This window comes from Ornithodoros turicata, chromosome 8, assembly GCF_037126465.1.
Source record: "Ornithodoros turicata isolate Travis chromosome 8, ASM3712646v1, whole genome shotgun sequence".
NCBI classification, from domain to species: Eukaryota; Metazoa; Arthropoda; class Arachnida; order Ixodida; family Argasidae; genus Ornithodoros; species Ornithodoros turicata.
In genome coordinates, this window is record NC_088208.1 from 30,723,408 (window position 1) to 30,739,909 (window position 16,502).

Below are 16,502 nucleotides of genomic sequence, written 5' to 3' on the forward strand. Positions count from 1 at the left end.
TTTGTGGATAACTTTCGCAGGGGGCCCCCGGAAGTTTTCAGTACTTTGACACATCCCCTGTACTTGGCGCCCAGTCCATCCATAGACAATACGCTACGCAAAGCATGTCGGCCGTCTGTGCACCTCCCCAGTTTCCCCCTCTCCCCGACTGCGCCCCAGGAGCTACCTCATTGGTCCCCCTCTCCCAAATAAGGGGGTAACGTTTCAAGGTGAGGCGCACGCGGTTTCTTCTGTGGTCCCAAGGCGGTCTGCGAATACGCCCTTATTGCTGCCTTCTGATTGGACAGACACCTCATCACGTGGTTTCTTCAAGCTTTATCCCCTCCCTTGCGTAGAGACAAACTGTCTTAGCGTGAAGCCGGTCGACACTAGAGGTCGACACATACACAGCTCAGAAGTGGATGGAGGAAATGATTATTAGCTGCTGATACTTCAAACCTTTCTTGCTATATCTTGGATTGGATATGAAAGAAAAATACGGAGAGGTTAGTCCCGACCCAGTCAGGCCTGGCTACTCTAAAACGCGTTTGTGGGTGGAACAATAGAGCCATAAAAAAGATATATAAAAAAAGTCTATACTCGGTACAGGGGCGTAGCCAGAATTTTTTTTTTTTGTGTGTGTGTGTGTTGGGGGGGGGACTTCCACACTCTCAAAAATGAACTTCCCCACATAGCACACTCTGAAAACAAACAACAACTTCATTTTAGATGATGCATTGCAGTGGCGGGCAAAGTACCTCAAAACTGTACTTAAAGTAAAGTACCAGGTACCTAGTATCTGCTGTACTTTAAGTACAGTTCAAAGTACCATGCCACAAATGTACTTCGTGTAAAGTACAAAGTCATTGGCAAAGTACTTTAAAGTACCCATCAAGTACATTACAAATTTAGATTGTATCGCTGGACGTTTTAACGCTTTGTAGCGATACAAGGTGAGGTAATTACGTTTCGACTGTTATCTTTAAAAAGCTTTTACGGTTGGTCACGAAGAAAACGGTTGGCCAAAAAGAAAACGGTTGGCCACAAAGAATAGGCGTCGTCACGACTATAGCAAAAAAAAAAAAAAAAAAAGAAAGGCGAATGGAGGATGAAGGGCGGAGATGGGTAGAGGGTGCGTGAGTTCGTCGAGGATAGCAAAGTGTTAGAGGAGTCGTTCAACTGTTTGACAGTACTTCCTCGCAGATTACGCATTGTGGTTTGCCACCGGTGCTTGTAAATTCCAAGTGTATGTAGGCCGTAGAGTACTCGAAGTTTCTCCGAAGTATCTCCGACTTTCCAAGCGCTTGTAATGGCTTCGAAACACAAGGGAAAAGCAAAAGGCGTGTTGCTGAGAAATTGTCTCAGTGCTCAGTGACTTGGTGCTGAACAGTACCCTGTTCGCAGAACCTCACGACAAGGTTTGCGGAACCCCGGTTGATAAACACTGCGCGACAGAAAAGAACGGACTCTAAGGAACGTAAAAAGCAAAAAAAAAAAAGTAAAAAAGAAATGTAAGCGTACTGCTGCAGAAAGTTAGAGACTTTACACTCGTAGATAGCAAAAAGAAAAAGGGAGTCGCTCGTAGGCAGCGACATTACATCACCACCGACGTTGGGCGTTACAACTACAAAACGAGTCAAAATGAGACTACCACGGATAACATTTATTTACTTTCAGTACTGCAAGGGGAACAAGTCACTATATAGTAACTTCTGTGGCCCCAAGCACAGCCGCCGCCGTGCTCCGATCTTTCTTTTTTTTTTCACTCCTTGATTGCGCTCTGGTTTTCGAACATCCCAAGTCTATAAAGGCAAAAAATAACAATTAAATTATGAATAATGATGTCGTGGATGAAGAGGCAAGGTCTCGACACTCTCAATGCATCTGTGTCTTTCCATTGCAATGGAGAAACATGCTAAAAAATTTCTTACAAACTCAAGCGAGAAAAAAAAAAAAGGATGAAAACGAAATAAAAGAGAATCCGAACAGAAATGAAACGTGTCAAAAGAAATAGTTTAGTCCTTGGTAAGATTCTCTCCTCGCAGACGAAAAATACATTAGAGATTCTTCCTAAACCGTGTCAAAAAAAAAAAAAAAAAAAAATCAAAGAAGTCAGCGGGGCGAGGGAACAGAATTAAGGCGAGTGGTGACGACTAGACTCATTTTTCCTCATTGGCGCACTTGCTACAAGTGTATCATTGCCCAGTTCACAGTGCACAGTACAAACTTTATGGGTCTATACCGCTACCCTGGACGTCTGAGACGACGCCTAGACGACGTGCGACATGCAAATAGACGGAAGACGAAAGGGAAGTTGCAGGACGTAACCGCATTCCCTCTTCCCCTCCTTTTCACTCTCTCTCTCTCTTTCTCAACCGACGAAGCATTGTGCCGCGTTATTTACTGCCAGCAACGAACGTTGGGAGACATTTTTGCTGCTGTTTTTTGTTCGTTTATTTTATTTATTTATTTTGTACGGAAATTGTTCATTCCTTAGTGTCTGACATATATTTTCTTTTTCAGACAAATGTACTGGAAGGGTGACCATAAATACTCAATCTCGGAAATCACATTACAAAAAATGCCGCAATCTTTTTTTTTCTTTCTCCAATTTACATTGCTGCGTTCGTGCAAAGGATACCCATGTAATACGTACGCATTTATAGGTAATCAGCTGTGTAATATTGGGAAGAGGCACGCCCTGTGCTGTAGCTTCGCCGCAAAGCACGTGTGTTAGCGTTCGCGATGCATCAGACTCGCTTTGTAGCGGCTTCTTTAAGAAGATAATCGATTTTGTCTCTTTTTTCAACGTGAAAGTTAACGAAAGGAGCCAATGAATGACATTAAAAGACAAACGTATTTGCGACTCCAAACCACTTACACATAGCCCTAGCCACTTTGTCACCTGCTGATGTTAGGAGAGAAAACACCGTTTAGTCCTGGGGTCACAGTGGGACCCTTCTACTGGTGAGTTTCCTGTAACACAGGCTAAAGGTGTCCCGTTTTATCTGTCCACTTCATCAACATAATTATCATCCAAAATCACGATAATATTATCAATGATGATGATGATGATGGTTGTTGTAGCGGTGTGAAGAAAACTGTGGAGACGTAGGCCCCACGTATGACTCCAGCGCGATTATGTACAAACACAACAACAACAACAACAGTTATATTCTGAGGATGAAGTGGGGAGGTACAAGCACGTGACCAGTTCAACTGTTCAATTAATGTCTCCTCATCTTTGACCTTAAGAACATATGGAAGTGAACGTTGTGCGAGTCGCAGTTCAAACTCAAATACTTCCCCGGTTCCCACCACAATATCCACTTGGATGTCACTTTTATAGCACCGTTCCGATACCGTACTGAGAAGCCCCATCCATTCGACTACACACGTGCATCTTACACGAGACGACACGAGTGCCCGAACCCCATATCCGACCTTGGAGTTTCCCAAATATATACGACCATCACGATGAGAAGTCAATCCAGGGTAAGGCGAGGAAAACGACCGAACGGCCAAAGTGGCCAGATCAATGAACCTTGCTCAAAGCCTTCATCTGTCTGTATATCCACGTGGTCTAGTAAAAAAAAGAGAAAGCGAAAGGGGAAAAAAAAAAAAGACGAAGAAGCAACGAAGCCATTTTTGCCTTCACTGACATCATGGGCCGTCTTATGCGCTGCTTGGGGGACAGTTTACGAGCTGCTGCGGCAATTCACTGGCTGCCAAGTCTTCCTTCCTTCCTTCCTTCGGCGCGTTTTCTTTAAAGGAAAAGGGTAGCGTAATCTGCAGCGGCGGCTAAAGGACGATTTGTCGCCGGTCAAACAGAGTTTAAGTCGGCTACGCTCTTAAAAATAATAGTAGCGGTGGTGGTGGTGGGGGTGAGAGGACGTGGGTGAGAGGGGGGCGTGCGTCCTGGGCTGGCTTCACGGGGAACTGTGCCGACATTTGTCTTAAAGCGTTAAATTCATGGAAAAGCACCCAGACAGCACAGCCGGCGCCTCGACTCGAACCCGGGTCACCTCCCAGTCTCCGGCGTGGAACATGTCATCACCGTAACCGTAAAATGAACTTCACCAAATGGCACTCTCCTAGCCAACAGTCACCCCGAGTGAAGCGTTCTTTCCCCTCATTTGCTGAAAAAAAAAAGCGTGCGTACTCCATTTTTGTTGCATCATGCGTCACTCTTAAAAATGAACTTAACCGCACAGCACGCTCCCAGCCAATGATCATCCCGACTGACATCGTTCTTCCCCCTGATTTGCTGAGAGAAAGGGAAGGGGCGCACGCCATTTTTGTGGTATTATGCAGCTCATAATTGCCACAAAAATGGCGTACGCCCTCCGTTTTCATCAAATCAAGGGAAAGAACGTTGAGAGTGTGCTATGTGGTGAAGTTCTGTTTATATATGTATGTTCTGGTTAGTTCTGTATATGTCGGCACAGTTCCCTTAGAAGTCGGCCCAGGACGCACATTCCCCAGGGTGAAGGTCGTGACGTTGCCCACATGTGTGAGGCCGACAACGGCGAGCCCTTTCACCGTCACCACCACCTGTTTTCCGATTGTATAGGAGCGTGCTATGTGGTCAAGTTCTGACACATGTTCTATATTTATCAACAGTGCCTCTCAAATATTAACATCTGTAGCCCTTGCTCGCTACACTCTTAGAAATGAACTTCACCGCATAGCACGCTCCTAGCCAACCGTAATCTCGAATGATATCGTTATCTTCCCTGATTTGCTGAAAACGGTAGGCGTACGCCTTTTTTGCGACAATTATGAACAGCATAAGTGTCACAAAATAGGCTCCGCCCCACGTTTTCAACAAATCAGGGACGAGAACGTTGGCATTCGGAATGATGGTTGGCTAGGAGCATGCTATGCGGTGAAACTCAGTTTTAAGAGTGTACACGCTTAAAAATGAACTTCACCACATAGCACGCTCCTAGCCAACCATAATCTCGAATGATATCGTTATCTGCCCTGATTTGTTGAAAACGGGAGGCGTACGCCTTTTTTGTGACACTTATGCTGTTCATAATTGTCACAAAAAAGGCGTACGCCTACCGTTTTCAACAAATGAGGGCAGATAACGATATCGTTCGAGATTATGGTTGGCTAAGAGCGTGCTATGCGGTGAAGTTCATTTTTAAGCGTGTAGCGAGCAAGGGCTACAGATGCTAATATTTGAGAGGCACCGTTGATAAATATAGAACATGTGTCAGAACTTCCTTCCGTCCTTCCTTTGTGTTTTGTTTTGCTATGCGTTTTCCTTTTCTTTTTTTGGCTATAGTCGTGACGACGCCCACTTCTGTGTGGCCAACAACGGCGAGCCTATCCTGCCATCACCCCCCCCCCCCTCATTTTTAAGAGTGTAAGATTGCTAAATTTTCAAAATGTTTGTAAGACACGAGCTTACTCCCAAAAGCGTTTAAGATAGAGCAACTTGAGTATTTAACTCGGGATGGTATGCAGTTGGGCCTGTTGGTACATGATATTAAAGATATAAACCAGCCATAAAAAACACGGACATGACGCATTGCGTGATCGTCCTTCATCCCTGTGTACGTGTTTCTTTCTCTTTTTTTTTTTTTTCTTAGATGGCTGGTTTATATCTTTAATCTTGATTGAGCCCTTAACTTTCATTGAGGTCTCGATAGAATCCACGTGCGACGTGAGGCACAGGGGTGGGTAAATCCATGGCGCAGGCAGAACTTTCCTTTTTCTTCGGTTCACTTTCATACTGAAGAGTGACGGAAAAGGACCCGTCTAACGTGACCGTGCATCGCGGTTGCGTTGCACGAAAACAAGGCAATCCGTGCTGTCACACTCAACTTGTTTCATCACAGTCTGCAACGAAAGGAAGAGAAACCGCACCACGAAGGTGCTTCCGCAGTAATCAGCGCCGTCATATTTCGCAACATATTTTGGGAGACGGCGGAATAAAGCTTGATAATGACGACAACGCGAGGCAAAAGGTGGACCAACGCAGCGCAACGAAATACATTTTCATTTTTTGTTGTAAATCCACTAGCAAATCACATTTTCATCAAGAAACAAAGCTTACAAGCATTATTGTCATTTCTTTTCTTGAAGTTTTGATTGTGCATGTGACATGTGAGTGATGTCACAAAATCCACCAACCACGTTTGTTCCTATCTTTTTGTTCATATTTTTTATCTAGTGTGGACAAATTAGCGCCTCCGGACTCCGCGGAAAGCCTCGTTGACCGACGGGTGTTTTCTTGTTTCTTTGTTTACATTGCTCTGGACTGAAAGAGTTCAGACAGTAACTGTTACATGACAAGTTTAAAAGTAATATGGGTTTGCTTTTGATTGTTCCCTTAACTGTATGGAAATAATTCAGGCTCGAGGATTTATGTATTTCTTGTAGTCGATGAACAATTGTGTTAAATAAATAATTCATATGGGTATATTTTCTCACGAAACTGAACTATCATTTTTGTTTTTGTTTTTGTTTCATTAATCAAATGTATCATATTCTGCTTCAAAACACTTTTCAGTAGAAGTTTTTTTTTCTTTGATTTTTAAACTGTTTAAAGAAAGGATTCGAAAGATCCCAGTAAGTTTCGTGGATTCGTAGGACCTTCCTTGGATTCGGATTCGAATTCGCAAAATTCTGGATTATTTATTTCCATTTATTTATTTATTTATTTATTTCCATTACCTCAAAGGCCCGAGGGGATTAGTCCCATCTCTAATATTAATTTTAAAAAAAATGCCGGTATCTTCTGCGCCAACCCCCGCAAAGAAAAAAAAAAGGAATTCTGGCTACTCCCTGAATGGGGCATTTAATTTATGCAAACAACTACACGCAGCCGGCAACCTCAAACGCCGATAACTAGAATATTTCCCTTATGAACGAATTAAACGTATGTAGCGTGACATTGAACGCGACGCGGCACGTGGCCATCCGACACTGCTATAATGTATGGCACAGCGGTCGAACACACGCGACTGCGGCCGTGCGCCCAGGACCGCGTTGTGCTGCGTTAGTTGATTAAGAGGATGGATGGGTGACCGCATCACCTCTTTTGTCACCCTCAGTGAGCGTGACTCGTAGGAAGACCTCATCCATTAATTGGGACATATTCTCGGAGTCTTGACAAAATGTTAAAGACAGAAACACTTTTTAACCACAAGTATTGTTTGTCTTCTTTGTGTGTGTTCTGGGTGGGATGTAGACAGAGTTGTTTAAAAGCAGTCAGAGGCGAGAAAGAAAAAAAAAAAAAACCCGCATTACGAAGCGTTTAAAGTTACCATGTTCTGTTGCAATAAGGAAACAAGTCAGGGTTCAGGTATTACAAGGATTCAGGTTAACAATTCAGGGATTTGCGCACTATTTTTATGTCAGAAGGTGACAAACTGTGTCTGCTGGCTTTTCTGTTTTTTTTTTTGTTGTTTTTTTTGTTTTTTGTTTTTCGGCATTTTTTCGGGGGATGGGGTGTGAGGGAGCGCTAGTAAAATCCCTGGTGCCGTTGCCTGAACGTCAAGGGAACACAGCAGTCACATGAGGAACAACATATTTCTTTTTCTCGCGATTTACATGATATTTTTACGATGCAGATACTTCGTTGCTGCGTGGTAGTGCTTGTGGTAAAAAGGTGATTATTGATTCGTTACGTACGCTTCCTTGCAACTACCTATACAAGCCTCAGAATAAGAATAGTATTAAAAAAAGTAACAAATAAATGTGAAGCGAATCCAAAGTCCACCCTCGTCTGTTACACACTTCGAAACTCACTATTGGAAGCCACGCATCTGTTGACGTCTCAGGCTCTCATGAAAGAGCCGCAAATGGTTTCATGCATTCCCCGGACGCGGGCCGACTGGTTCCCACCGTAAGCGCTGTAACACATTTGACATTGACCTTGTTATCATTGAGCACATACATAGTGCGTCCGTGCATATATACGACTGCTGTTTCTGGCACTACTGCTAGAGAGGATAATGAACGTCAACAGGATGTACCATAACCATAAATAACGTGATATAACGCGGGTTCGAGATCGTACCATGTCATATTTGATCAGACCTTACGAATGGGTTGCCTATCTGTTGCTGCCTACATATCGCGACTGTCCTGAGGCAGGAATATTCCCCGGGTTTTCGTCTTAAGGAGAGGGGGGGGGGGGAGTGCCCATTTATGCAGCACCCAGTATGCGCCTATATCCTCTATATACTGCTGCCTATACTTCGCCTATATACTGCTGGCCGCAGGACTGTCACTGTGTTTGTCTTCTTGTTTTCTGTTGTGACACTGCATCCACTCCCCAAAGGGACTAAAATTTACTCCCCCAGTGTGCAGGGTAGTAGTGCAGCTTTATAGAAGGGTTTCTTTGTTTCTGTGCAGGCGTAACCGTGAACGGCCACGTGCTGCTGGACTTTACGCAGCGCGCGGAAAGGCCGCAGCGGCTGCGCGTGGTATCTGCAGTCCTGTGGCTACACGTCAAGCAAGCGCGGCATCCAGACGCATGGAACCGATCAGCCACCCTGTACATCTTCCGTGTGCCCCCATCCCGTAACGCCACCGACCCGCTGGCCTCCATGGAACACCTGTACCACCTCTCCGTCAGCGGAGCCACGGGCTGGCGACGTGTGGACCTCAAGGACGCCGTGCAACGCTGGTTCTCCAGCAAGCCCAGCCACAAGCTCACGCTGTTGGTCGACTGCGGGGGCTGCGGTCCGGCTTCCATCCGCGTCAACCAGTTCCGAGGCAGCACACGTCACCGGCCTTTCCTGGCCATCGCCACGGAACCTTCCTTCACGCGGCGACGCAACCGACGCTACACCCTGACATGCGGCCAAGGGGTGACGCAGTGCTGCAAGCACCCTTTGTACGTCAGCTTCAAAGAGATGGGTTGGGATGACTGGATCATCGCCCCGAGAGGCTACTACGCCAATTACTGCGTGGGAGACTGCAGCTCACCGCGCACTCCCGACACGTTCCGCAACTTCCACTCGCAAGTGATCGAGGAATACAGGCAGAGGAATCCCTACGCCTCGATAGCGCCCTGCTGCGCGCCGACGAAGCTGTCGTCTATGTCGCTCATCTACTTCGATCCGGACCACAACATCATCAAGACGGATCTGCCCAAGATGATCGTCGATGAATGCGGATGCACGTAGCCTGCAGCTAAGTGGCGTCTTTTAATAGGACTCCAAGAAATTGGACCCCGGGTGTCTTTCAAAGCTGTGATACGACGGTGTTGCACGCCGTCGCTAGTGTGCTGATGCCCTGTCGCGCCCGCCTATATGGAAGGAAGGGGGTTCGCCCGTGGTGCACAAGGACTCCAGGGAAGTGCCCGTGACAACACTTGAACATGTTGAAGGTTGTTGAACGTTGAGGCGAAACCTCGCGCTATTTCCCGTTCACAGACACTGCTGAGAATTCGTCGTCCGGTAGGTATGCGCAGTCGAAGCATACCTCCGCCGTACCAAGTCCTCGTTGGACGTCATTTTCGAGTTGTGAAATTCGATCCTGGATCTCCCCAGAGGGGCGTAATTGCTTCAGAAAAATTGTTCCTCGCTGTTTTTCGGCTATTTCCCACGATAGCTCTTAATATTTTACCTTTGGCTCACGTCTAAACGCAGTAAACCCTCGCCGTAACGAAGCCAGCGATATCGAAAAAAAAAAAAAAAATTCGATATAGCGGCAATTCGAAAACAAAGGAAGTGCCACGAAAGCGGTGACAGTATAGCTACCGAAGTGAACAAAAAAAGAAAAAAAGAGAAAAAGTGGTCAGGCAAGTAAACAAACCTTGGTGTGGGCGAACGCTTTAGCAGGTTTTTAATTTATATGGGCAAACAGTGAGAGAGAGAGAGGGAGAAACGACGTAAGCTGGGTTTGCCGTACGAGCTTCCTCCGGCTCGCCCTTCGTACCAAGCACGGTCAGACCAAGCAGGACACTTTGACTAATCGGTTTCGAAACGCATGCATTTCGGTCGGGACAGCGTGAATATTCGAACAAGTCGATAATTCGAACAAAGCGATAATTAGAAAAAAAAAAAAAAAAAAAGAAGCAATTTCGTTACAACGAAGGTTTACTGATATCGTCTCGTTGACAAACAAGGAAGAGACACATGCAGCGTTCATATAGGAAGCACTCGTTCTTCAATTTAACAACGCTTCCGTGAATACTTATACAAGTGCCACACGGGCTACGAATAATGACATTATCATCTAATGCCATCCGGACCATGAATGCCGTTATATACGAAGCTTGTGCCGCCTTTTTAGGGACATTAAACTATATGACGATGATCCGGCTCACTTTGGCCGTCGAACACACAGGTTGAAAGTGCATTTAATATTTTGAAATGTAGTAATATATTAAGTTGACTTCCACGTGGACAAGCTTTGATATTTTCATACCAGGTGCTTTCAATACAGTTTGCAAATTTGTTTTGCTGTAAAACGTGTTTTCGTGCAAACTACAATTTCAAACAATTCTCAATGGAACCAATGAAAACGCGAGTAAGCATTTCAATGGGTGAATGAGGTGTGGCAAATCCTTTAAGAAGAAAATGGCAAACGTCATTAAAACTGTCCGTCTGGCACCACACGCATCATGTTAAAACTTGACACATGAAGCGGCGTAATGTCATATTTCGTACGCTTGTGGCACTGGTATTAGACGAGTATGTCAGCTGAATATTACTGGAAACCGACGCCACGATGCTCACATTGGTGAGAAGTGCCTCGCACCACTTCTAACATCTTTTTTTTTTTTTTTGTTCTAGTCATGTGCGTTTGTTGCACGTCAAACTCCCTTCCCCGTTTCTATTATACATGGTGGTTCACCTAAAGTAATACAAGAGGCGGGAACATTTCCTCCTCTCCCCGCATCTTCCGTGCGCTCTTCTTTGCGACAATCAAGCAGGCGGGCTAAAGCGTTTTTTTTTAATATTTTTTAGACTATTTCTGCTGTGCATAGTTTTTGTTGGGTCTATGGTTATCCGTAGAGGACTTCATATTTCTGTCTTTTTTTTTTTAAGAAAAGAGAACGTGAGGTTCGATTGTTAATTTTCAAAGCTCAATTGTGAAAATTCCCTGAGTTAAAAATTGTCCAAAGCCTTCCTAAATGGTAGCAAAACTTCCCAGAAGGTAACTGCCGAAAGTCCCACAATCCTCCTGCGGGTACGTCGCCAGTTAGAATTTTTTTATCACTTTAGGTGGAAACACCCTGTATATGCATATGTATATATTTTTCTTGAGTATTGTCGGACCACAGGCGTGGTGGCGGAAAAACAAGAACAAGAACAACAAAAAGGAAACAGAAACATTCTTATCTGCCACCTCGTCGGCAAGTGCCATACATTCCACAATACACGATCCGCTATCGTTAATTTTACATCGATCGTGTCGCTTCCATCTCACTTATGTCCTACACTCTTAAAAATGAACTTCACCGCATAGCACGCTGCTAGCCAACCATCATCTCGAATGATATCGTTATCTACTCTGATTTGTTGAAAATGGGAGGCGTACGCCTTTTTGTGCCAATTATGAACAGCATAAGTGTCACAAAAAACGCGTACGCCTCCCGTTTTCAACAAATCATGTCAGATAACGATATCGTTCGAGATTATGGTTGGCTAGGAGCGTGCTATGCGGTGAAGTTCATTTCTAAGAGTGTATAGCCACACACTCTTAGAAATGAGCTTCACCGCATAGCACGCTCCTAGCCAACCACCAATCTCGAATGATATCGTTATCTTCTCTGATTTGCTCAAAAACGGGTGGCGTACGCCTTTTTTGTGACAATTATGAACAGCATAAGTGTCACAAAATAGGCTTCGCTCCACGTTTTCAACAAATGAGGAACGAAAAACGTTGTCATTCGGAATAATGGTTGACTAGGAGCGTGCTATGTTGTGAAACTCATTTTTAAGAGTGCACCGCAAACTTAATGCATTAAACGGAATGGCAGTAACTTCACCTCCTAACCAACCATCATCTCGAATGTCGTCGTTCTCGCCCCTGATTTGTTGAAAACGGGAGGCGTACGCCTTTTTATTTATTATAATATTTTTTGTAACAATTATGCAGGACATAATTGTAACAAAAAAGGCGTACGCCTCCTGTTTTCATAAAATCAGGGGCGAGAACGGTGTCATTCAAGATTATGGTTGGTTAGGAGGCGAAGTTACTGGCATTCCATTTAATGCATTCAGTTTGCCGTTCGACTGGGCTATTAAACCCAACAATCGGTCAGTTATCTTATCTATCATACACGGTAAGGACTTAAGGGTAACCTAACGGTAACTTAAGGGTAACAGCGTGTTTCCTTCTGCGAGGGAAAATGCTTGTGCTTTAGCGCCCCTTTAATTAGCGTCTTGACGTGGACGGTTATGCAGAACGTCCTCATAAGTTCACCCTTGGGTGTCCTTCTCTCCATTCATCCCCCATTGTTGGATTCATAATCGGCATCTTCATTAGGGAGTTTTAGAGAACCGTAAGCGCGCTCCGATTCCGACTCCGTATCGCTGTCAGTCAATCAGATATCAGCAACGTGACCTCAATCGCTCCAAAGGAATCAGGCGGTTAGCTTTAGAGTCACTGAATAGGGGGGCAGAGTAGCGACAATGAACCACGCCGACGAGCGAGTCCGCCATCTTGAGTCCGGCGCGGCTGCGTCGCCCAACAATGGGACGCCGATCTCTCCGTTCTCCACCGGAGAACAGCTCGAACCGAGGAAACCGGTTTTGGGTGGAGGTGACTGAACATGTACGGCGCTGAAAAAATGGCTAGGAAGCAAGCGAGCTGGTGAGGATGATGCATCACGTAAAAAAACCCGAGACTTGGGAACACGAAGGGACAGACACAACACGAAGTCTCTCGCGTTCTTGGAAGGAGCAACCACGTGACACGATCGGCCCAATCGCGGAACTCGAGCGGCGGCTCCGGCGCGGAAAAGGAAATGCCATACTCTGTACCCAGATTTAGTGACTCTAGTTGGCTTATCCTGTTTTCGGAAACGTTATCGCGAAACTGCGAAACTGCTACGTTGCCCTAAAACTCGCTATTTTCTCCTATCGCAACAGCCAGCTTCCAACTGGTCTCTCTGAAGCGTTCCGATTGACAACCGGCCAGATGAAATACCCGACCTGGTTAACACTAACAGTGGTTTATCCAGACCCACCCCCCAAAACGTTTGACAACGCCCCCTAACTTTTTTCGTGTGTACTACTTTTACAAAGTAACAGCACCCCCAAGTTTTTTTTCAACTACCCCCCCCCCCCCTCCCTGAGCGTGCGGTTCTGGATAAACTACTGCACTCAGAGCTTCACCACATAGCACGCTCCTAGCCGAATGACAACGTTCTCTCCCTTGATTTGGTGAAAAAACGGGGGGCGTACGCCGTTCCTGTGGCAATTATGAACTGCATAATGCCACACACACAGACATAAAGTAACGATGATGAATATGGGGCTGATGCCGGCCAGCAGGATAGGCGCTGCCCCAGTGTCAATTGTGGAGAATGAAGGATGATGATGGCATAATGCCGAAAAAATGGCGTATGCCCCCCCCCCCCCCCCGTTTTCAGCAAATGAGGGTAAGAGCGACATCGCTCGGGATGATGGTTGAACATGAGAGAACTGATGTTCTGAGGCTGGAACAACATATAAGGGACAATCACATACAAGGCCTCAATATAGGAGCGTGCAATGTGGTCAAGTACATTTTTAACAGGAAAGGAAACTTCGCGCTATCTCTTAATTTTCTTCCGGTAATACGATCAACACGAAGGAAGTCACAAGATTTCAAAGTGAGCTGGAAGGAGATAAGTCTCTTGTCCACATTGACCGGCCAGTCTTATTAGCGTGCGAACGCTTGCACGATCCGTGTGTTCAATTTCTCCGTGCGTGCTGCATGCATGCTGGGCTGCTCCGAGGGCATTGCTTCGTTGTGTGTCGTGCTATATTTCCTGTGTGTTAGTGACACTTGTATGTGGTGCTGCAGACTGGTTGTGTGGGGGTGCGCGACAGACACTGTGTGACATCCCTTCCTGAAGCGGCGTCGACTTGAAGGCTGTGCGCGAGGATCTGTGTAGGACGACTTTTCAATTTGCCAACGTGCGACTGGTGCTGGTCGAGTCCATTATCTCTGTTTGGCTCCGTCTATTCTCCTCTTGTGCTCTTCCCAGGTGGCGACATATGTGAGTCAGCGGGCAAATGATGATAAAAAGGTGCACAAGTGTACAAGTCCGTGTCTTTTACTGATTGTCCTGTGAATTCTCCTCGTGCAGTTTCCAGGGGATTACATGTTTTGGGCATCGTAGCCCGATGCTACACACACACACACACAAGAAATATGTGTGTGTGTGTGGGGGGGGGGGCTCACTCCGTTGGAGAAGCCCGCGAGGTATGCGCCATGCAAGTAGGTCAGCTGCGCAGCTCCCAAGTTTCACTCTCTCCCCTATTGCCCGTGGAGCGACGTCACTGGTCCCTCGCCCAGATAGGGGGTAACAATTCAAGTTTGAAGCACACGTGGTTTCTTCTGTGGATCCATACCTTTTCTACGAAGCAGCTATTGCTGTCTTGTGATTGAACACACACTTTGTCACGTGGTTTCTCCAAACTTTATTCTCTCCCTTCCGTGGGGACAAACTGTCGTGGCGTATTGGACGCAGAAGTTTCTTTGGTAATTTTTTCATTTTAATTTATTTGCCGGCAAGCTGTTACATCCAACACACCATTTAATTTGTTTCATTTTATTAGTTAAACTTGAACTAGATATTCAATAATTACTATTAATTACACCGATTAATAATTGAATTAATTATCTTAATCCCACTCCAAATGGTAGGTGAAACTGAAGTACGTGCCAGGCACTTAAACTATCGGAAAGGTGTAAATGCTATGCAAGTGGGAGTAATTTTTAGCCCTTTGTGGGAACTATATATATAGACACAACCATTAGTCCCCGTCCGAGACGAGAAGTTTGTGCGAAGTTTAAGGATACTTGCAGTGCTGGGAAGTAAATTTAAAGTGTCAGGGGACTAAAATAGGGAGTATTTGCAATCAAAGAGAGGAGTGGTAGCAGTAGTTACTCCCCAGTTTGCTATGTTTTTGTTTTCTTCTTATAGTGTACAATATCCTGAAAGTCCTTGTGTATGAAGGGACCTATAGAATATATATACAAACACTGTGCAACAAAAGAAAAAAAAACGTGATTATTTAGAAGAACATTCCTTATACACACTGGAATTCGTTAAAAATGAGGCGTTATACATGGTGTTTTTTTGTTTTTTTCTAAATTCGTTGCAGTTTCCTGGTTGGTCTCAGGTTGGTTAGGTAAAAAAAAAAAATCCGCAACAACAACAACTTTATAGCGAGATGATGAATGGAGACTTTCATCACCAGGGGCGATACTCTACCCCATTGCATGGTGTTGATGTGGGGAATGAAATAATGAGCCCCTTCGCAATAAGGAAGGAATTAAATACGCCCGTATTTTAATATCGAGTCGCTCCTTTTCAACCCAAGCAAATTACGTACAAATTCGTGGGACAACAACGTATTCTGGCGTTGTTTTTGAAAGAATCAATGGAAAAAAAGGCCATGCGATGCCAGGAAGACTCCTTGCAGGCACGTACACCGCTCCTCAATGCAAATCAAAGGAGGCTCAGACTACGACGACACAAAAGACCGAATGTCGTTGGCCAGCGTCCCAAGTGGGCCAACCGGACATTTCCTGTTCCTGTTGGTGGGTTAAAGAATGGAACGCCACTCCTTTCAGAGAGGAGCCCTCATTGGAAGACAGGGCAGGCAGGCAGACAACACTTCCGCATCTCTGCCGACGCCATGTCCTGTGTACGAGAAAACAATCTTCGGTCAGGGATGACCCCCATAGGACACGACCAGGGGTCACTTAAAAAATCTCGACAAGGTAATGACCGAATAGAAGTTAATCGATTTCCAGATCGCCTTAAATGGAGCCAATATCAAATATAGGAAATATCTTCGGCGGCGTGTAGTGATTCATGCATTATTATGAGCTCTGAAGACTTCTTTGTGCCTCCACAACGAGAAAGTCTTTTTCTGTTTCTTTTTTTCTTTTTTGCACATCAGTAGTTTATTCATGTAGGGGTGTACCTCGAAATAAAGTGATCGAAATCCTCGTCACAAAATAACCTACTGTAAATAAATGTTCTCTGACTGTAAAATGCGCAGTGGCGCGCGGGAATCTGATAACAGCGAATTAACTTGGACGTGGGAATGCAAACACCGAACCTGGTCTAACCTAATAATAAACTTGCCGACATGCTGCACCGTCGCGTCCGCCGTGCTAAGCCAAACGGTAAACGACTTGGACAGGTATCGAAAACCAGTGAATTTGATTGGTTAAATAGTGATATCGCGTTTCTAAACACGGCATATCATCTTACGAAGCAATCGAACATTCTCCTTGATTTTCCTTGTTTCGAGAACGTGAATTTCGACATCGGGGATTTCACAACCGGGAATATCGATGTCCTCCCGACATACTAGCCA

At 45.2% G+C, this 16,502-nt stretch overlaps 2 protein-coding genes across 2 annotated transcripts in view; one reads left to right on the plus strand and one right to left on the minus strand.

The window, feature by feature from the left end:
- Positions 1-16,502, minus strand: part of LOC135366928 (activating signal cointegrator 1 complex subunit 2-like) — a 119,663-nt gene that overhangs the window by 99,391 nt on the left and 3,770 nt on the right. The window lies entirely within an intron of this gene.
- LOC135366329 (inhibin beta chain-like) lies at positions 6,930-11,432 on the plus strand. Its single transcript, XM_064599000.1, has 2 exons — positions 6,930-6,993; positions 8,356-11,432. Exons 1-2 carry the CDS (start codon positions 6,930-6,932, stop codon positions 9,129-9,131), a joined length of 840 nt encoding a protein of 279 aa, XP_064455070.1. The 3' UTR covers positions 9,132-11,432.